We start from the raw sequence: 22,208 nt of genomic DNA, 5'->3' as shown, positions 1-22,208 counted from the left end.
CTAAATCTACTACATAAATGTGCTTCGACTCACGTGACACACTTTGAAGCCCTAAGATTTTATTCCTTGGCATGCGCTTTCATTCTCTGTTAAATCAACCTATATTGGCAGGAATAAAGGTAACAACTCAGCACATATTTTAGGCATTGAGCAGTTGATACACACGTAAACAAAATTCTGAAGTTAACTCTGAAAGAGGACATTGTTAAATGTAGTGCATGGAGATAAGAGCTCAAACTATGCTACAGATCAGTCTATCACCACAGCCTTTATTTCACATTCAGAGTTGTTGGCTTCACTGATTTGCAACAAAATTATCACCTTCAAACCTAACTTAGATCTCAGGTTACCCTACAGATCAGTTTGTCACTACAACCAAGATATGTGGTATTGGTTTTACATAAATGTGACATTATGAGCAAATAGGTACAGCAGCTCCTAATTTTAGCCAAAAAAAATCAAAAACTGTGGATTGTTTTAATTTTTTTGATATATCTTTCCAATTCACAAACACAATGTAAAGCTTAGACATCAACATCTGCAACAGAAACATAGATATATTTTTACTCTCTTCACTGCTTTGCTTACATCTGCAATAGAATGAATCACACTGTCATCGCCACTTCATTTCATGCATTGCCATCATTTTCATGTATGTGACAGTCAATCATATCTTCAACAGATATGCTGTCAACAGTAATAACATTGTTATCAACGTGTATGAAATCTTGTAGTGAATGCTCTAACTGCAGTTTTTCTCGCAATGCAAATAGAATTTCAGCATCATCATTATTACTCAGAACTGATATGTCGGATCAATTTACTTAGTTTGCTTGAATGAATCTTGCAGTTGGAGATACAGGACTGCTTAACCTATGTACATGCCTTGGCAATATAATGCAAAGCATTTAAAATTGGCACTCTGAAGGGGGGCTGGGTCTCTTCCAGCTTCCACTGAATCTAACGCCTTCAGCAAAACTGGTTTAATGTAATAAATTTTTAAAGCATGGATAATGCTCAAGGTCTGCAGTTTGCTTGTGGAGTTTGATGGCAGGGACTCTAACTACATATAACCTAAATTTATATTTTTTGGATGTGAGAATTTTTCTGTTATAGGTTCCCATTTTTGCATCAAGGCTATACAACTGCATCTCATATAGGTATGTCATCCACAAATTGTTACTTGCCCATAGTTTGTGGACAATGTTTTCACATTTTTAAAACAATGTGAGATTTTTGTTTGTGAATCACAAATGGTTTAATTTTTTCAGAGCCATCAATATTTGCGCCTCGCATTACTTTAAGGCAAACTTTCCTCTGTGTGCCTCCACAACAATTGCTGCCTTCAACGGCAAATTTTTTGTTCAGAAGGATGCTGGAAAAGGGATGAACTGATCTAAGTTGAAGATGCCTTATGGTTTATACTGCTTTATACGTCCTTGTAATCCAGCACTCAGCCATTCACTACAGATGTTGATATTTGCACTGTCTCCTTCACCATGTATAGTTTTGAAGTTTTGAACACCGTATTATACCACTTCTGGAACATATCGATCCACCTATTAGATGTGGAGAAAGACTCAATCCAATGTAGATCAGCCATCCTCAGCATCTTTCTGAATGTCACACCATTCAAGAGGATGTTGGAAGCATGTGCTATCTGAAATTTCTTCCAGCTCTGCATATTTAGAGTATCTGGTACACTTCCAATTTTTTGGATTCGGCTTACAATTACTTGCAATTTTCATAATGGAGTCCTTGTTTTTGACAATGGTGTTCAGTGTAGACACTGGTATCCCTAAACTCTGTGCTAATGCTACGTGTGTTCTGTGATGAACTTGAACTCTTCTGAGAGCTTTTCCTTTCTCTTAACTCAAATGGGTTTTCCTACCTCTTTTTGTAATATTTTCCCACTTCAAACTGCAATACTTGAAAGAAACAAATAACAACACAACACTTTGATCACTTACACAAGGAACAAACAATGCTACGTGGTACATACAAACTCTTGACATGCCAGTTGACAGCAGCTGCTATCTTGATTGAAATCGACTCGCATCATTCTACAGCAACAGTGTTGTTGGCGTAGTCAACTTTAACTTTCAGACATCGTGTGTTCAGTGCATAAATGACCCATTAACAAAATTATTTATTAGTTACAAATACTGGGAAGTGAAGGTCCTCTGCAAATAATCATAGTCCCAGGGTGAACTTAACATTGAAACATTATGGCTACAATAATGTCAGCAAACTACTTTTTGTATAGCATGCATTATTGGAAGCTAAGGACGGTAGTGACAAGGAACAAGTGAATGTTTATCTGAAGTCACACCTTCTACAAAAACAGTTACTCCCATCAGCCGCCACAAAGCTGAGCAGAGCTTGGCAATGGCAGGAGACAATGCGCTAATGCTACAAACTGTCCCTATTTTTACCATTTCAAATCTATTGAGAAGACTAACGAAAGCTCACCACTTAAATTTTGTAAACACTAATTGAAGGTCAACATCATGCCAGCATTTTTTAAATGTCAATTACATTAGTTTTTTCGCCACAAATACTGTTTCATAAAGTGCAAACCATAGGAAATGATATACAATTTAATGTAAAAATTGATGCAAATTAACACTGTGAACATAGAAAATTTGACAGAAATGATAAAAAAAATGTGGCAAATGACTGCAGAAAATTAATTCCAGGACTGTACAGGTGGGGCTATGCTGTACTTACATATGTACATACAATATGAAGCTATGTACATACAAGGGGACTACAAAAAGTAAGTTACACATTATTATTTTACCGAATGCTGCAATATGCTTCAAAGTGACACAGAAACACGACACCATTTTTCAACATAGTCACCAAGTCTCTGCAAAAAATAGTCAGAACATTCTACCAATCATTCAATTCCTTGATGATAGAAATTCATTCCCTGGTCACAGAACTAATCAAGAACTGCTGTGTAAACATCCTCAGCATTGGAAAATCCCTTTCCCTTGCGATTCTTTGTACAAACCTGAACAAGATGTTTCAATAACATTACTCGGTTGAGCAAAGACAATGACAGTTGAACTATGTAGATGGCATTTGTAGGTTTGTGGATGTCCCAATGATACTGATGCTCCACTTTTCCTTGTATTGCTGGATCACCTGGAAAACAAATATGGGAAGTTACAGCATAAAAAAAATGAGATCCTAATGAATCAAAAGATTACTTATTTCGAATATGAACAGATAATCAAAAGAATATGTTAAATAATGTGTTTAGTTTATTGTAGCTAAAGTTTAAAACATTTTCTTCAAGCACTGAATGTAAGAAGGAACAGTCCATATGTCATTTACAAATACTGAACATGATAGTATATTGTCTGCATTTATCTTAAATTAATGTTACAGTCAAACTTGTTTGTGACCATAACCTGAAAAATGTTTTAAATAAACAGTAAATTTTGTACTGAGCTTTGCTGATGTAATAGATATCTTGTTTTAGCAGCTAACCATCTCAGTTTAAAAGGTTACTGGTAGTAATTGTAGTGTATCAGAACACGTAAATTATTTGCTTAACGTTCTATAAAATATTGAAAACAAGGAAAAAAAAAAAATGCTGCCCCACTGTGTATGCTGTTCTCAGGAACAAGATGAGTTAGTTGCTGTTTGTAAGCAGATGGAAATTATCCCCCCCCCCCCCAGCTTCCTCTTACAGTCAAGCAGTACCGGAGAGAACGCTGGATGTTACACCCATTCCCATAACAAACAAGTGTGAGGTGCTACCTTTCACTATAATTAAAGATGTGATGAGCACAGTGTCAAGGTGAAGCAAACACAAAAGGATAGGGACCTATTAATCACTGGCAATTCAAACATATGGTGAATAAAGGTACCCCTTAAGAAAGTGGCAGCAAGGGTGGGAAGGAGCACCATGTATACTCATGTGTATGCCTGGCAGCCAAATTAAAAATGTTCAAGCAACTGTTCTGGAAAACACTGAGGGTGCAACCAACTGCAGACTGTGGCACATGTCTGGGCTCCGAGGTCAGACCTCAATCAATCCAGTGACTGGCAGAGAAGATAGGGAATAATAGCCTTGCTCAATGAGTTTCAAGGAAGCTCACAATCTGCTGCATTATCCCCAAAACAGTGAGGGGCACCCTGGTTCCAAACTGGGTGGAAGGCCTGAACCACAGGCTGGAAAGGCTCTGTGACAAAGTAGGCTGCAGCTTCCTAGATTTGCACCACATGAGTGAAAACTGTAAGATCCCCCTAAATGAGTCAGGTGAACACAACATGTCAGAGGAGCCTGCTCTCCCGGTAGCTGACAGTGTGCTGGATGCACAGAAGTGATGTTTTTAACTAGGCAACTCTCCATATTGTCCAGATAATGACAAATGCAGGAAATAATATTTAGTGAAGGCAGCTATTTACTGTCACAAGAATTTATTTTATTAACAGTATGTTTTAACTTTTCTTGCAATATATGAAATAATTACACTACCAGAAAAAAACTTAATATTGTAGAATTGTAATGAGTGTAAAGTCAAATTTACTATTTTTTGGACACAAGTAGAAATTTCTAGATCTTCACTAATTTCTTGCTCTTTTCTCTTGTAAATTATTTCTTAATTTTGATCAAACAAGCCCATAGGTGGAGAAGAGTCTCTAAATGGATGCAGTGCTGGCAGGGTAAGAAAAGAGGCACTAATAAAGTAGATGTAAGAATGGATTAGTGTTTTCAACAAATTACCCATAGGAATTTAAATTGAACTCTCATAAAAACCCACTTTTACTCATTAGGTTTTTTTTTAAATATCTGGGTTTTTCTCAATCCTGATAATACTAGGTAGAGTAGGCTGGTTAAAACCTGAAGTTGACAGCAGTGAGATTTTTGGGAACAAAACAATAGGTGAATGAGAAATGTTGAGTGGTGCATTTTGTTGCAGTAGACAAGAAACTCAAATCATCCAAGATACAAATTGGTTTGAAAACCCATTCATGATGGAAATAAACGAGATCTAATGGCAACAAATAGACCTGATTTCTTCAAGGCATACATCAAAGTTGGTATCATTGATCACGAGATGGTTGTGGCAACAACAATTACCAGAGTACAAAGAGAAACTAAAACAAGCAGGAAGATGTATAGGTCCAGTACACCAGATAAAGAAGCAGTAGTGTCATTTCTTAGTCAGCAAAATTTTCAGCTCAGGACCGGAATATGTAGAGGAACTATGGCTCCAGTATAGAAGACTAGCTGTGCATGCACTGAGCAGAACAGCAGCTTGCAATGGGAGTTATGTTGTTGTCATGATCTTCAGTCCAATGACTGGCTTGATGCAGCTCTCCATGCTACTCTATCCCGTGGAAGCATCTTCATCTATGAATAACTACCGCAACCTATATCCATCTGAATCTGCTTACTATATTCATCTCTTCGTCAACCTCCACGATTCTTAACGCCTCCCTCTCTACCACACTCCCCTGCAATACTAAACTTATGATCCCTTGATGTCTCAGAATGTGTCCTATCAATCGATCCCTTCTCACCACACATGTTGTGTCAAATTTTGCATCTTCTGATCAGTACTTCCTCCTTAGTTATGTGATCTACCCATCTAATCTTCAGCAGCACAATATTTCAAAAGCTCTTGCCTAAGCTGTTTATTGTCCATGTTTCACTTTCATACATGGCTACACTCCATAAAAATACATTAACAAAAGTCTCCCTAACAGTAAAGTCTCTATTCAATGTTAACAAATATCTCTTCTTCAGAAACACTTTTCTTGCCAATGCCAGTCTACATTTTATATCCTCTCTCCTTCAACCATCATCACTATCTTGCTGCCCAAATAGCAAAACTCATCCACTATTTTAAGAGTCTCATTTCCTAGTCTAATTCCCTTAGCATCACCTACTTTAATTCGACTACATTCGATAATCCTTGTTTTGCTTTTATTGATGTCCATCCTATATCCTCCTCTCAAGACACTGCCCATTCCCTTTAACTGCTCTTCCAATTCCTTTACTGTCTCTGACAGAATTATAATGTCATTGGCAAGCCTTGAAGTTTTTAATTCTTCTCCCTGGTCTTTAATTCCTGCTCCGAATTTTTCTTTGGTTTCCTTTAATGCTTGTTCAATGTACATATTTAACAACATCAGGGATAGGCAACAACCCTATCTCACTCCCTTCTCAATCACTGCTTCCCTTCCATAAGCCTAGACTCTTATAACTGCCGTCTGGTTTCTGTACAAATTGTAAATAGCCTTTTGCTCCTTGTATTTTACTCCTGTTACCTTCAGAATTGCACAGAGAGTATTCCATTCAACTATGTCAGAAGCTTGCTCTATGTCTATAAATGCTACAAATGTAGGTTTGCCTTTCCTTAAGCTATCTTCTAAGGCACAGGGTCAGTACTGCCTTATGTGTTCCTACATTTCTCTGGAATCCAAACTGCTCTCCTCTGAGATCAGCTTCTACCAGTTTTTCCCCACTGTGTGTTAATATTTTGCAACCATGACTTATTAAACTGATAGTTTGGTAATTGTCAGCACCTCCTTTCTTTGGAATTGGAATTATTACATTCTTTTCGAAGACTGAGGGTGTTTCACCTGCCCTATACATCTTGCGCACCAGATTGAAGAGTACTGTCATGGCTGTATCTCCCAATTCTGTCAACAGTTCTGATGGAATGTTGTCTATTCCTGCGGCCTTGTTTTGACTTAGGTTGTTCAGAGTTGTGTTAAATTCTTCTGTCAACAACATATCTCCAATCTTATCTTCATTTAAATCCCCTTACATTTCTATAACACTACCATCAAGTTCATCTCTCTTGTACACAGACCCTCTATGTGCTCCTTCCACCTTCCCCTCTTTGCTTAGGACCCGTTTTCCATCTGAGCTCTTGATACAACTGCTTCTTCTTCCCTAAAGGCGCCTTTAATTTTACAGTAGGCAGTATCTATCTTTCTCCTAGTAAAACGCGCTTCTAAATCCTTACATTTGTCCTCTAGCAATTACTGCTTAGCCGTTTTTCATTTCCTGTCAATCTCATTTTTTAGAAAATTATAGTCTCTTTTGCATACTTCCTTTGTTGCATTTTTATATTTTCTCCTTTCATCAATTAAATTCAATGTCTACTGTGTTATTCAAGAGTTTCTATTATGCTTTGTCTTTTTACATACTTGACCCTCTGTTACATTTACTATTTCGTCTCGTAAAGCTACCCTTTAATCTGCTCTACTCAACTGTTGCCTAATGTTACTTCTGAAACTCCCAACAATCTTTGGTTCTTTCAATTTATCCAGATCCCATCTCCTTAATTTCCTGTCTTTTTGCAATTTCTTCAGTTTTAATCTACAGATCATAAAAAATAAATTGTGGCCAGAGTTCACATGTATCCCTGGAAATATACAACTTAAAATCTGGCACCAAAACCTCTGTCTTACCATTATATAATCAACTTTCCCTGTCTCCATGTGCCTTCCAAGTATACAGCCTTCTTTCACGGCTCTTAAACCACATGTTAGCAATGATTAAATTATGCTCTGTGCAAAATCCTACCATGCGGCTGCCTCTTTCATTCCTTATCCCTGGTCCACATTCACCTACTATTTTCCCTTCTCTTCCTTTTCCTACTATCGAATTCCAGTCCCCCATCACAACTAAATTTTCACCTCCCGTAACTGTCTGAAAAATTCCTTTTGTCTCATCATACATTTCTTCAATCTCTTCATCATCCGTGGGTTGGCTTATTTATTTATTTATTTATTGTTGCTTTAGGGCACAAAAAACAACTGGGGTTATATGTGCCCAAGTCAAAACTATAGAACAAGAAAACAGAGAGGAGTTAAAAAAAAGACTATATGTCAGTCCCAATTGATGTAGAAGACAGCTAAAAACAGGTACATGGAAAAAGGGGGCAAAAAAGACACCATACAGAAATGGAGGTCCAAAACTAAAATTTAAATGGCTGTCGCCACATTTCTTTGGTGGATAAAACGTAAAACGCGATCGACAGCCGGCGCGTCATTTGCTAAAACGCACAATAAATCGGACAGCAAACCCAAGCGGAACATAAACGGTTAACAAATGGGCAGTCCGTCAGGAAGTGGTGGACAGTTAAAACTTGGACACAATGTGTACAACATGGTGGAGTAGCGCCACTTATCAAATGACAATGGCTAACAAGGCAGTGCCCAATAAGCAGCCTACTTAAAATGGTCCAAGCCACTAGGACAGTCTTATTAAGATGGAGCTCATTCTCGTGAAGCGAGACCATTGGAAATGCCAAAGGGACACCACCTCCTGACAGACGGCAAAACAGAGATCATCGGAGGGAATATAGGAATTCGAGGGCTGAGGTACAAGGACTGCAGCCTTGGCAGCAGCCTCATTTCATGGCAGACCGACATGACCAGGAATCTACAGAAACACCACACTGGCTCCACCAAGAATGAGCAACTGACAGTTTTCCTGGACCCGCTGCACTAAGGGATGGGCAGTGTACAGCACACACAGACGTTGAAGGGTGCTGAGTGAATCTGAGAAGAGGACACAATTGAAAAGGCTGTGTCGCCAGATGTACTCTGTGGCCTGATACAGGGTGAAGAACTCAGCTGTAAATACTAAGCGGTGTGCCAGAAGCCAACATCGAAAGACAAGGGTGCCAATGATGAAGGCGCACCCAATCCCACGGACAGTCCGAGAGCCATTGGTGTATACAAAGGTACTATCGTGAAGTTTCATGTGAAGGTCTTGAAACTTAAGGCGATAGACCGACGCTGGAGTAGTGTCCTTAGGATGTGCATGAAGGTCAAAGTTGGCATGGGCCGCTTCATGAAGCCAAGGTGGTTAAGGGTTCACACCCACTGGGAAAGGTGCAGGTAGTGTGAAGTTAAGCCACCATAGAAAGTGCCAAAAGTGGACTCCAGGAGGTAACAGAGAAGAGGGACTTGCCCCATACTGGCGATCAAAGGAATCACCAAAGAAGGAGGCATAGGATGAGTGGCCATGCATGGCAGATAAACGGCATGCATACCTGCTGAGAAAAACGTCATGGTGGTAGGACAGTGGTAGTTCAGCAGCTTCAGCATACAGACTCTCAACAGGGATAATGTAAATGGTGCCAGTGGCCTAACGGATGCCACGATGGTAGATAGTGCCGAGACGATGTAAGATGGATGGACATGCAGACGCATAAACAAAGTACCCTTAGTCGAGTTTTGAACGGACAAAGGACCGGTACAAACGGGGGAGGGTGTTTCGATCGGCACCCTAGGAAGTACCATCGAGGACACGTAGGACATTGAGGAACCGCATACAGCAGGCTGTTACGTAAGACACATGGGAGGCCCAAGAGAGTTTCCTATCGAGCAAGAGCTCCAGGAATTTTGTAGTTTCAATGAACGGAAGGGCAACAGGCCCGAGATGTAAAGATGGTGGGAGAAACCAATTGCGTTGCCAGATATTCATAGACAGTTTTGTTGGTGGAAAAGCGAAAGCCATTTTCGATGCTCCAGGAGTAAAGATGCTCAAGACATCGCTGAAGATGCCACTCAGTGAAACAGGTCCATGGAGAGCTGCAATAGATGGCAAAATTATCGACAAAAAGGGAGCCAGAAATGTCCTGCGGGAGACAGGCCATTATAGGGTTAATGCTCAGGAGGGAACCCTGAGGCACACTTTTTCTGGATAAAGGTGTCCGACAAGGCAGAACCCACACACACCTTGAAAACTTGTTCTTTTAAAAATGCCTGAAGGAAACAGAGCAGGCAGCCATGGAAGCCCCACATGTAAAGAGTACGGAGGAGACCGTTCTCCAGCAGGTGTCATAGGCCTTCTCCAAACCGAAAAACATGGCTACAGTCCGGGATTTCTGTGGAAAACCACTCCTGACATGGGTGGACAAAGTAAAGAGATGGTCACCTGCAGAAAGCCGCGCTCGAAAGCCACACTGTGCATTCATCAGTAAATTGCGAGACTCGAGCCACCATACCAGCCGGGCATGAATCATATGTTCCACCACCTTGCAAACACAGCTGGTTAGAGAGATGGGGCGGTAGCTAGAAGGAAGGTTTTTGTCTTTAGTGGGCTTAGGTATGGGTATGACAGTGGCTTCACATCAGCATCCGGGAACTGTGCCCTCTGCTCAGATGTGGTTGAACGTATTAAGCAGAAAGTGCTTGCCTGCAAGAGAAAGGTGCTGCAGCATCTGAATGTTGATGGCGTCTAGCCCTGGGGCGGAGGATCGGGATGAGCTGAGAGCATGATCTAGCTGCCTCACAGTAAAGGCGACACTGTAGCACTCGCGATCCTGAGAAGAGAAGGGTATCACCTGAGCCTCTTCCGCTTGTTTCCTGTGGAGGAAAGCAGGGTGATAGTGGGAAGAGCTTGAAACTTCTGCAAAAAAATGGCTCTGAGCACTATGGGACTTAACTTCTGAGGTCATCAGTCTCCTAGAACTTAGAACTACTTAACCTTAACTAACCTAAGAACATCACACACATCCATGCCCGAGGCAGGATTCGAACCTGCGACCGTAGCGGTCGCGCGGTTCCAGACTGTAGCGCCTATAACCGCTCGTCCACCACGGCCGGCTAAACTTCTGCAAAATGGTGGCCCAAGGTGTTGGAGATAGCAATAGGATCTACGAGGACATCGTCTGCTACTGTCAGGCTGGAAATTGGGGAAAGGATCTTGGTCCCAGAGAGCCATTGGAGGTTGGCCCAGACAAAGGAAGGAGTGGAACTGTTAAAAGAACTAGTGAATGAAAACCAGAGAGCTTTTCTGTTGTCTCAAAGAACGCAATAACACTTTGCATGCATCTGTTTATAATGAATGCAGTTCGCGCCATCATTGGATGACAGTTAAAGATGCAGAGAGCAATCCGAAGTGCGCGAACTGTGTCGTGGCTCTGCCTCAGTCCACCAAGGGACTGGGACACCATGTGGTAAAGAGGAAGTGGGAGGAGGGGAATGTTCTGCAGCAGTAAGGATAGCGTTTGTGAGATATTCCACCTGGTCATCACAACTAAGGAAATCTTGTTCTTCGAAGATCACCAGGGAGGAGTAAAGTTGCCAGTCAGCCTTAGTAAGTTGCCACTTGGGCATGCATGTGGATGGGGTAGGAGTCAGCAAACGGATAGCGCACAGAAAATGGTCGCTTGAGTAGGTGTCAGAAAGAATGGACCACTCAAGATGATGGGCAAGTTGGGCAGTGCAGAAGGATAGGTCCAAATGGTAATAGGTATGTGAGGAGCTGGAAACAAAAGTGGGTGCTCCTGTGTTAAGACAGAAGAGGTTAAGTTCGTTAAAAAGGTCAGCCAAGAGGGCACCTCTCTGACAGGTCCTGGGGGGAACCCAAAGGGTCACCAAGTAGCAAAAATGGAGGAGGTAGCTGCCCAGTAAGCTGAAGGAAGTCTGCTCTGGTGACATCGAATGATGGAGGGACATATATGGTACAGAGGGAAAAAGTCAGGTGGGGAAGGAAAAGGCGAACTGCAACAGCTTGAAGATGTGTAGACCAGGAGAAGGGTTGACTATGAGTCTCATTCCGTATAAGCAGCATGACGCCCCCATGAGATGGAATGCTGACCTCAGGGGGAAGATCACAATGAATCAGTAGGAAATGTGAAAGCACCCACAGGAGCAAGAGGATCCTGATCAATGGGGTCCACAGGAGCATCAGCTTGCTTGTGTGGTCAGTCTGTAGAATTCAACAATGAAAAACAGTTGGTGGTGCATACCAGTGACATGGAGGCCGTCCGGGCTAAGGTATTATGGGGTGACACCGTCAAAGAGGATCTTCAAGTTGGCGAAGGAGAAGACCGTTTGTCTTTGGTGGACTTCTTTGAGCATTTCCAGTTAGAGGAAGACTTGGGTGTTGTTTGGCTGGAGGGATGGAGGAAATCTTCACGGGAGTATTCCTTCGGTCCTTTCCAGCCTACTGATTGTGTAGCTGCTGGCTTTGCCCCTTGAGGCAAGAGTTTGACAGCTCGTTGCACAGCTGAACGGGGGGATGGCGATGCTACCTTGACACTGGGTGATTTCACAACCTCAGAGCTGAACTGAAGGTCGCACGTCTGCATGTCCACGTCATTCATGGAGCGAGGGGTAACAAGAACAGAACTATAGGTGCCAGACGGGAGAGTGCAGGGTTTGCGACTAGCCAGTAACTTGTGAGCTACTAGGTAAGGAACTTTTTCCTTTATCCGGATATCTTGGACAGCCCGCTCATCAAGATACAATCCTGAGAGGCGGGCGGCGGCATGGCCGCCATGGCAGTTGATACAGTGGGGAGAAGCAGGCCCTCATCCACATTCCTACTACAGGTGACAGATATGGCTGGGCATCGACAAGACGTTCTAGTGTGGTTGAAATGATGACACTGGCAGCAGCACATCGGGTTCAGAATATATGGCCAGGCTGTGATAATTTCATAACCTGATTTGATCTTGGGCGGAAGCAGCACCCGATCAAAGATGAGAAAAAGAGTGCAGGTGGGCACTAAGGAGGAATCTACCCTTTTCATTACACAATGGATGGCAATGACACCCTGATCAGAGAGGTAAGACTGGATTTCGGCCTCATTTGGACTGTTGAGCAGCCTAGTGTAAATTACACCATGGGAAGAATTCTAAGTTCTATGGGCCTCAACATGAACAGGGTACCCATGGAGAAGTGAGGCAGCAAGCAGTTGTGATTGAGAATCACAACTAGTCTCCAAAAGCAAAGTGCCATTCCGTAAACAAGAGCAGGATTTCACAGGGACGGCAACTGAATCAACACCTTTCTGAATAATAAACAGATTTACCCTCGCGAAGGACTGACTGTCAACAGTACATGAGACCATGAGGAACCATAGTGCAGCGGGTAGGATCTTTGAATCATTAGCCTCACTGTGTTTACATTTCATTTCATAGACATAGATTGGGAAGATAATTGACTCATTATGAGAAAATCCCCCATGATTGCCAGTGTCTCCGATGGTGCGCTCCTTCCAACTAGGGGCCCTCTTCACAAGGGGGCTGCACCCGCCTTAGGTGATTGTTCACACCTCAGGTCACACCTCCCAAACACCTAACAGAGGGACCAACTGGCAATTTGGGAGGGTTGCAGCCCAAGCAATCACCCCTCCCTGGGCCTTGCCTGTACCAGGGGGTACGTGCGAACCCTACCTGTCAACCCAGGGCTGGGAATTACGCGTTACTCAGTCACCTGTTATACATCAGACGCGTGGGCCGGCCTTCAGGAGCGCACAGGGAGGGAGAAGAAAAAAAGAGGAACCTCAAACACTGCAGTGGAGGAACGAGAGGAGAAGAGAAACAAAGAAAGGAAAAGGGAGCAAAAAACAAAGGTGAGACTGTTCTTACATCAGTGACAGACAATGCAGAACATTCCCAATAATATCCCAGATGTGTTCCCCAAGAGAGGAGAAAAAGAATAGCAAGAGGATAGACATGCACCATAGAAGGGAAAAAATGCTGCTAGGGCTGGGGCCCCACGGTAGCCAAGCATGAACCCGCCAAAGAGTGGCGAGCCCCTGTGGGGGGAGGGGGGCGGAGGGGAAATCATCTGTGGAGGTAGTTGGTACAAACTTGTACTACTGTGGTATGTGTGGGCTTCATCTCTATCTTGGCTATGACAATGCAATCTCTATACTGCACATAGTAGCTTACCCGCATTCCTATTTTCTTATTCATTATTAAACCCTCTCCTGCATTAGCACTATATGATTTTGTATTTGTAAACCTGTATTCGCCTGAACAGAAGTCCTGTTCCTCACGCACCAAATTTCAGTAATTTCCACTATATGTAACCTATGCACTTCACTTTTTAAATATTCTAACCTGCCTACTTGATTAAGGGATATAACATTCCATGCTCCCATCTGTAGACTACCAGTTTTGTTCCTCCTGATAAGTCTTTGCCCCGAGATCTGAATACGGGACTATTTTACCTCAAGAACATTCTACCCATGAGGATACAATTATTGTTAACCATATAGAAGAGCTGCATGCCCTCGGGTAAAACTATGGCTTTAGTCTCCCCTTGCTTTCAACTGTTTCCAGCACCAGCACAGCAAGGACATTTGGCTGATGCTACATGGCCACATCAGTCAATCATCCAGACTGTTGCCCCTGCAACTATTGAAAGGGCTGATGCCTCTCTTCAGGAACTACATGTTTGTCTGGCCTCTTAAGAGATATCCCTCCACTGTGACTGTACCTACGGTATAGCTACCTGTATCGCTGAGGCACGCAAACCACCCCTCAGACAGCAAGTTCCATGGTTCCTTGCAAGAAATTAAAGAATTACTAAAGTACCAATTAGTAAATTTGCTAAAAGGATGACTATGAGACACCATGTTGCAGCTTCAGCTCAACAAATGAAAAGGTCGTGTGTGTGTGTGTGTGTGTGTGTGTGTGTGTGGAACGATACAGATTTATTTAATACGAAATACTTTAATTTTCCTGTTTCAGCATGGCAAACTCCAAGAAGCTTGTGGTTAAGATTTAATATATGAAGAACATATTTTCCTAAATTGATGAAATATTCTCAGGTTATCAACCGTGTCATCGCATCATGTTGCCGCAGTGTTTTGACGAGTTTCCTAGTCAGCCACTTCAGTTGAAGAAACTCACTGAAACAGTGCAACAACATGATGTCATTAAATGGCTGATAAAAGGTAAATGAAATCCATCAACGAAATTCTGTATTCCTTGTCCTTTTCCAAAAATAAAAATTTAGAAATTATACAAGAAATCCTCACTGCCATCTGATGTTGGACCTAAGCACAAAAGTAGTTCTACAAAAAAAACCTATTATTGTGAAAACATTGTGGCTGGTTGCAATTTTCTTCCTCAGTACAATTCTAAATAAATATTAATGGATCTCCATCACTACGTTGAACAACTGATTTTTACACATGCTACTCAAAAATGTTAAAGAAGTGAGCTGACAACACAAAGAGAAGGGCAAACTTTTTATCTGGAGAAAAAAGGCAAGATAAATCAAAGAATATGACTGGTTATAGTATGAATGAGCACAGTTTCCAATATGGTTCGTGCATTTTGCCTGCGTGGTGATTTTAGCTTGACCTACAGTGGACCAATGGTGGTAGAACTACGCAGCTCTATAATACCAATGTTGTTGGATGTCCACATCATACCACATTGGCGAATACTTTTATGGAGACCCAAAAGTACAAGAATTCATTATGAACACTACAGTGCTTCGTGAATTTCAACTTAAAAATGATATGCAATACACAAGAAAAAAACACTGCAATACACAAGAAAAAACACGAAAACCAATCACAGCTGCCCTGGAAGATACAGGCTATTAACTGCATATGTGCCACCAACCAGTGAAACAAAAACATGAAGAAAAAATGTATTCTAAGACATTCAAGTGAAGGAGAAATGAAAAATGACAATTTTATGTAAATATATAACATATGCATTTCAATTCTCCTAAAGTAACTTGTATCTTCTGTTATCTTTAATACAATGTAATTTCACAGCGCAAAAACCTTGTTTTCCAACAAACTATTTTTCCATCAGCATCTGTTTCATAAGTAAGGTGGGCAACCATTGCTGGTTTCCTTATTATGCCATGTCAAAAATGGCTCTGGGCACTATGGGACTTAACATCTGAGGTTATCAGTCCCCTACACTTAGAACTAATTAAACCTAACCAACCTAAGGCCATCACACACATCCACGCCCGAGGCAGCGTTCGAACCTGCGACCGTAGCAGCAGCGCGATTCCCGACTGAAGCGCCTAGAACCGCTCGGCCACAAAGCCAGCTATGAAATGTCAAAATTATCATAACTTAGTATAATGAAAGTGTGTAAAGGGGTGAGGATGGGAGTCAGAGAGGTTTGTGTGGAAGAGACTTGCAGGAACCAAAGGCAATGCTGCAGTCATGAAGGTGGTGGTGGTGGTGGTGGTGGTGGTGGTGGTGGTGGTGGCAGGGAGGGAGGGAGTGACTTTGTGTGTGGAGGTGGCGAAGGGATCAGAAGAAGGGGTGATGGGATCACAATGAGAGGAAGCAAAGGGATTTCAGCTGAACATCAATATTTTCTCCACGTTAGTGTTCAGATAATTTGATAACACACTGAACTGCATGCATAGTTCAGATGAGAATGTTTCTCTGATTTAAGGTGTTTCTCAACATTATTTTTCTTTTCCAGGCATAAGCATACAACCCATACCTGACAACATTAGAGATAGAATTGTCAACGTACTTAGCATAGAAGTAGAAGCAGAAATATCTGTATTTGCACATTGGGGGAGGAATTTAGGTGGGGTTGAAATACTTTGACAGGTTTTGCTTTCCTGTTGCTATAGTGCAAAGTGGGGACAGTATAAACTGGCAGTCGGGCATGAGTTTAAACAAACTAGAATTACGATTGCCAGAGCAGTGAGGAGCGATGCTGGGCAACAAGCTCCACCTCCCTCTCACAGGACAGTACCATGGACCAGTGTTTCGTGGAACTGACACATGGTCATAGGGATCACTAATCCCTTCTGGTGTTTTGAAGTTCATAAGGGAACTTAATTATTCACCCATGGTCCTGGGGTATCATCCTTGATTTGTAATCAAAATGTCCTTGGTCCCGAGTTCGAAACCCATCACCACTTAAATTTTGATTAATAATCAGCATCTGTAGCTGAAGATCTGTGGTATGAGAAGTCATACTCACTCTGCCAATGGCCTTGTCAAAGAGGGCAGAGGAGTGGACAGAGGTTCAGGGCACACGCTTTTCCTTGTGGTGGGGAACTGCCCCTAAATGTCAAAGAATCAGCTTGATCAACGGCATGAGGATGCAGAAGGCAATGGAAACAACTGCATCAAAGATATATAATGTGTATCCACAGAACATGTGGCCTGTAACTGAAAAAGTGTCATGTCATGATGACCTCTCCACTGGCAAAAGATTCCAGAATAGTCCGCCCTTCGGATCTCCGGGCAGAAACTGCCAAAATGGAGGTGACCATGAGAGAAATATTGAATAAACAATGAACTGATAATGTTCTATGAGTTGGGGCATGGAATATCAGAAGCTTGAATGTGGTAGGGAAGCCAGAAAATCTGAAAAGGGAAATGCAAAGGCTTGATCTAAACATAGTTGGGGCAAGTGAAGTGAAATGGAAAGGACAAGGATTTCTGGTCAGATGAGAATAGGGTAATATCAACAAGAGCAGAAAATGCTATAACAGGGGCAGGATGTGTTATGAATAGAAAGGTAGGGCAGAGAGAGTGTCACTGTGAACAGTTCAGTGACACAGTTGTTCTTATCAGAATCAACAGCAAACCAAAATCGACAACAATTGTTCAGGTATACATGTCGATGCAGCAAGATGAACATGAAGAGAGAGAGAGAGAAGAAAGTAAATGGGGATAATGAATGGGTAATACAGAACATAAAGTGAGATGAAAATCTAATAGTCATGGGGTAGAGGAACGCAGCTTGAGGAGTAGAAGAAAAGGTTCCATGAGAATATGGGCTTGGGACAAGGAACGAGAGAGGAGAAAGACTAATTGAGTTCTGTAATAATTTTCAGCTAGTAATAGAAAGTACTCTGTTAAAGAATCACAAGAGGCAGAAGTATACTTGGGTAACGCCGAGTGATACGGGAAGATTTCAGTTAGATTACATCATGGTCAGACAGAGATTCTGAAATCAGATACTGGATTGTAAGGCATACCCAGGAGCAAATATAAACTCAGATCAAAATTTGGTAATGATGACAAGTAGGCTGAAGTTTAAGAAATTAGTCAGGAAGAATCAATACACACAGAAGTGGGATACGGAAGTAATAAGGAACGACAAGATATGCATGAAGTTCTCAAAGGCCATAGATACAACAATAAGATATAGCTCAATAGGCAGTACAGTTGAAGAGGTACGGACATCTCCAAAAAGGGCAATCACAGAAGCTGGAAAGAAAGACTTAGGTACAAAGAAAGTAACTGCAAAGAACCCATGCGTAACAGAAGAAATTCTTCAGCTGATCGATGAAAGACAAAAGTACAAAAATGTTTGGGGAAATGCAGGAATACAGAAATACAAGTCGCTGAGGAATGAAATAAATAGGAAGTGCAGGGAAGCTAAGACAAAATGGCTGCATGAAAAATGTGAAGAAATCGAAAAGAAATGAGGGTCGGAAGAACTGACTCAGCACATAGGAAAGTCAAAACAACTTTTGGTGAAATTGAAAGTAAGGGTGGTAATATTAAGAGTGCAATGGGAATTCCACTGTTAAATGCAGAGCAGAGAGCGGATAATTGGGAATAGTACATTGAAGGCCTCTATAAGAGGGAAGATTCACCTGATGTGATAGAAGAAGAAACAGGAGTTGATTAAGAAGAGATAGGGGATCCAGTATTAGAAACGGAATTTAAGAGAGCTTTGGAAGACTTAAGATCAAATAAGGCAGAAGGGATAGATAACATCCCATGAGAATTTCTAAAATCAATGGGGGAAGTGGCAACAAAATGCCTGTTCACATTGGTGTGTTTAATGTACGAGTCTGAAGACATGCCATCTGACTTTCAGAAAAATATGATCCGCACAATTCCGAAGACTGCAAGAGCTGACAACTGAGAGAATTATAGCACAAGCAGCTTAACAGTTGATCCATACAAGTTGCTGACAAGAATAATACACCCAAGAATGGAATAGAAAATTGAGGGGCTGTTAGATGATGATCAGTTTGGTTTTAGGAAAGGTAAAGGTACCAGGAGGCACTTCTGACATTACGTTTTATAATGGAAGCAAGACTACAGAAAAATCAGCACATTAATAGGGATTTGTTGACCTAGCATTCGACAATGTAAAATGGTGCAAGATTATTTGAAATTCTGAGGAAAAATAGGGGTAGACTACAGGAAGAGAAGGGTGATATACAATATGAGATGTGTTCAAAAAGTGAGATGACTTTATAATTTTATGAAAAAATATTTGTTTATTCATCAATATTCATGTTGTCCCCTTCAGATACAATACACTTGTGCCAATGCTTCTTCTGATCCACTTCTTTTGGTACAGCCTTGAGTACTTCCAGCGATGCAGTATTTATTTCCTCAATTGTTAAAAATCTTCATTCTCTCTTAGGTCTGTTCAGTTTTGGGAACAGGAAAAAGTCATATGGGGCCAAATCTGGCGAATATGGTGGCTGTGGCATGATTGTTGTCTAGTTTTGGGTAAAAAATCTCTCAAAAGTAATGATGAATGATCAGGTGCATTGGCGTGACGTAAAAGTCATGAATTGTTTTTCCACAATTCTGGACTTTTTTGTGTACTGTTCCTTGCAAATGGCGCATAATGTCAAGGTAATACTCCTTACTGACCATACAACATTGATGCAAAAATTCACGATGCGCTACGCCATGGTAATTGAAATAACAGTGAGCAAAACTTTGACATTTGATCGAAATTGACATGCTTTTTTCAGTCTTGGCTCTCCGGGATGCTTCCATTGGGACAATTGGGCTTTGGTTTCGACGTCATAACCGTAAACCCATGTTTTGTCACCAGTTATGACCCTTTTGACCAAATGAGGATCATCAGGGACATCATTTAAGAGTTCTTGAGTGATGCTCATGTGACAGTTCTTCTGATCAAAATTGAGAAGTTTTGAACAAATTTCGCACACATAGGTCTCATGCCCAAAACATTTGAAAAAATTGCATGACATTAGTCGATCAATATGCCAACATCCTCAGCAACATATCTTACGATAATTCGATGGTTTTCCTCAACAATTTTCTTCACAGCTTCAATGTTATCACCTGTTGTTGATATGCAGGGGCGTCCAGAATGAGGTTCGTCACTGGCATCTTCTCGGCCATCTTGGAAGAGCCTGTACCACTTCCATACATTTTTATTACTTAGAGCAAACTCACTGTATGCCACTGTCAAGGTTTCAAGTGTTTTAGAGCACTTGATTCCATATATCACACAAAACTTGACGCAAATTCTTTGCTCAATTTTTATAATAACTGAAAATCGCCGAGCACACTAAAACACGTCTAACCTTTCTATCTGTCAAAAACAAACAAAGTATGCTGTACACTTGAAACTGAACATATGTTCAGGAAATATGTAACAATAAAAGTCGATAGTTAAATGTACGTTGCCTGTGCAATTTGAAGTCACATTGCTTTTTGAATAGCCCTCTTATGTACAAGAGCCAAGAAAGGCTCGGATTAAAAAGGGTGTAAGACAGGGATACAGTTTTTCGCCCTTACTGTTCAATCTGTACACTGAAGAAACAATGATGGACATAAAAGAAAGATTCAGGAGTGGAATTAAAATTCAAGGTGAAAGGGTATCAATGATACACTTGGTGCAACCAGGCTAATCCACTGTTACTGAAGAGGGACAGCAATCTTTTTCAACTGTGGCAGGAACAAGTGTCTGGATGACTGACTGACCTGGCCTGTAACATTAGCCAACATGGCCCTACTATGCTGGTACTGCAAACAGCTGTAAGTGAGGGGAAGCTACAGCTGTTATTTTGTCCTACAGGCACACAGCTCTACTACATGGTAAAATGATGATGGCATCCTCTCGTGTAAAATATTCTGGAAATAAAATAGCCCTTCATTTGGACAAGTATCATCATCAGGGAAAACAAAAGTGGCATTCTACATGTCAGAGCATTAGACTGAAATGAGCAAGGACTAGTGAAATCAATGGATAACATAAGGCATTACATTTAATTGACATAAAGTGAAAATATAAAAATGCAGCAAACAAAGCAAGAAAGATATAGAAACTCCTGAAGAAAAGAGAAGGAGCTGTATGAATATCAGGAGATAAGATGGTAATCCAATACTAAGCAAAGAAGGTAAAGCTAAAAGCTGGAAGGAGTATCTAGAACAGTGGTTCCGCACATAGGGGTAACTATTGCCTGAAGGGTAAAATGAAAGTTTCTGAGGGGTAAAAATCAAAGGGGTTTGATTGTGTTTTCTGTCATGAAACTAAACTACTTTCAAAATATCATTACTATTATTGCAATTTTTGTAAGACTCTAATAGTGACTATATAAGTTATCAATAATTACTTTCTTCAATTACTAGTATTACTGCTTGACATTACTGTGGGTGTTACAGGTGCCCCCCCCCCCCCCCCCCCTGCGTGCACGCACGCTCACACACACACACACACACACACACACACACACACACACACACACTCTCTCTCTCTCTCTCTCTCTCTCTCTCTCTCTCTCTCTCTCTACACCTCTACCTCTACCAGAACACCAATGCTTCGAAAAGAAATGTGGCATTAAAGATCTGTAAATGTAAGAATCACATTAAGATGAAGAAACATCCCAGTAGTTTTCAAATGAAAATGCACTTCTTGTTAAGTACACAAAATTGAAATGTATGTGACTGTTCAGCAGAATAATTATAAAAAGTCATTTTGGATCATCTGAGTGCAGGATGCAAAGGTAAACTTCTGTGTCCATTAGATACTGTCAACAGAATTTGCGTCCCATTTTTCCTTAATTACCCAAGTTTTTTTTCTAAACTTTTAAAAATGTCCCACTGTTTTTAAAAAAACTGCAGTGTCGATTGCAATAGTTATGCTGAGATGAAGAGGCTTGCACAGGAGAGACTAGTGTGGAGAACAGCATCAAACTAGTCTTCAGATTGTAGAACACAACAACATTGTCAAATAATAATACATAAAGGCAAACCTATATTTCTAGCATTTGTAGACTTAGAGAAAGCTTTTGACAATGTTGAATGGAATACTCCTTTCAAATTCAGAAGGTGACAGAGGTAAAATACAGGGATCGGAAGGCTATTTACAATTTGTACAGAAACCAGATAGTAGTTTTAAGAGTCGAGGGACATAAAAGGCAAGCAGTGACTGAAAAGGGAGTGAGACAAGGTTGTAGCCTATCCCTAATGTTATTCAATCTGTACATTGAGCAAGCAGTAAAGGAAACAAAAGAAAAATTTGGAACAGGAGTTAAAATCCATGTAGAAGAAATAAAAACTTTGTGGTTTGTCAGTGACATTGTAATCCTGTCAGACAGCAAAGGACCTGGAAGAGTAGTTGAACGGATTGGACAGTGTCTTCAAAGAAGGATATAAGATGAACATCGACAAATGCAAAATGAGGATAATGGAATGCAATCAAATTAAATCGGGTAATGCGGGGGAATTAGATTAGGAAATGAGA

The 22,208-nt window shown here is 41.1% G+C and overlaps 1 protein-coding gene across 2 annotated transcripts in view; it reads right to left on the bottom strand.

The window, feature by feature from the left end:
• LOC126475087 (nucleoporin Nup188) overlaps positions 1-22,208 on the bottom strand; it is a 273,311-nt gene that overhangs the window by 121,630 nt on the left and 129,473 nt on the right. For both annotated transcript variants that reach the window (XM_050102653.1, XM_050102655.1), the window contains exon 13: positions 3,020-3,153. In XM_050102653.1, the coding sequence (XP_049958610.1) occupies positions 3,020-3,153 (134 nt within the window). The remainder of the gene's footprint in view (positions 1-3,019; positions 3,154-22,208) is intronic.

The sequence above is a fragment of the Schistocerca serialis genome, chromosome 4 (assembly GCF_023864345.2).
Source record: "Schistocerca serialis cubense isolate TAMUIC-IGC-003099 chromosome 4, iqSchSeri2.2, whole genome shotgun sequence".
Taxonomy (NCBI): domain Eukaryota; kingdom Metazoa; phylum Arthropoda; class Insecta; order Orthoptera; family Acrididae; genus Schistocerca; species Schistocerca serialis.
The sequence above is the reverse complement of the archived record's forward strand: the minus strand, read 5'-3'. Positions and strand labels throughout refer to the sequence as shown.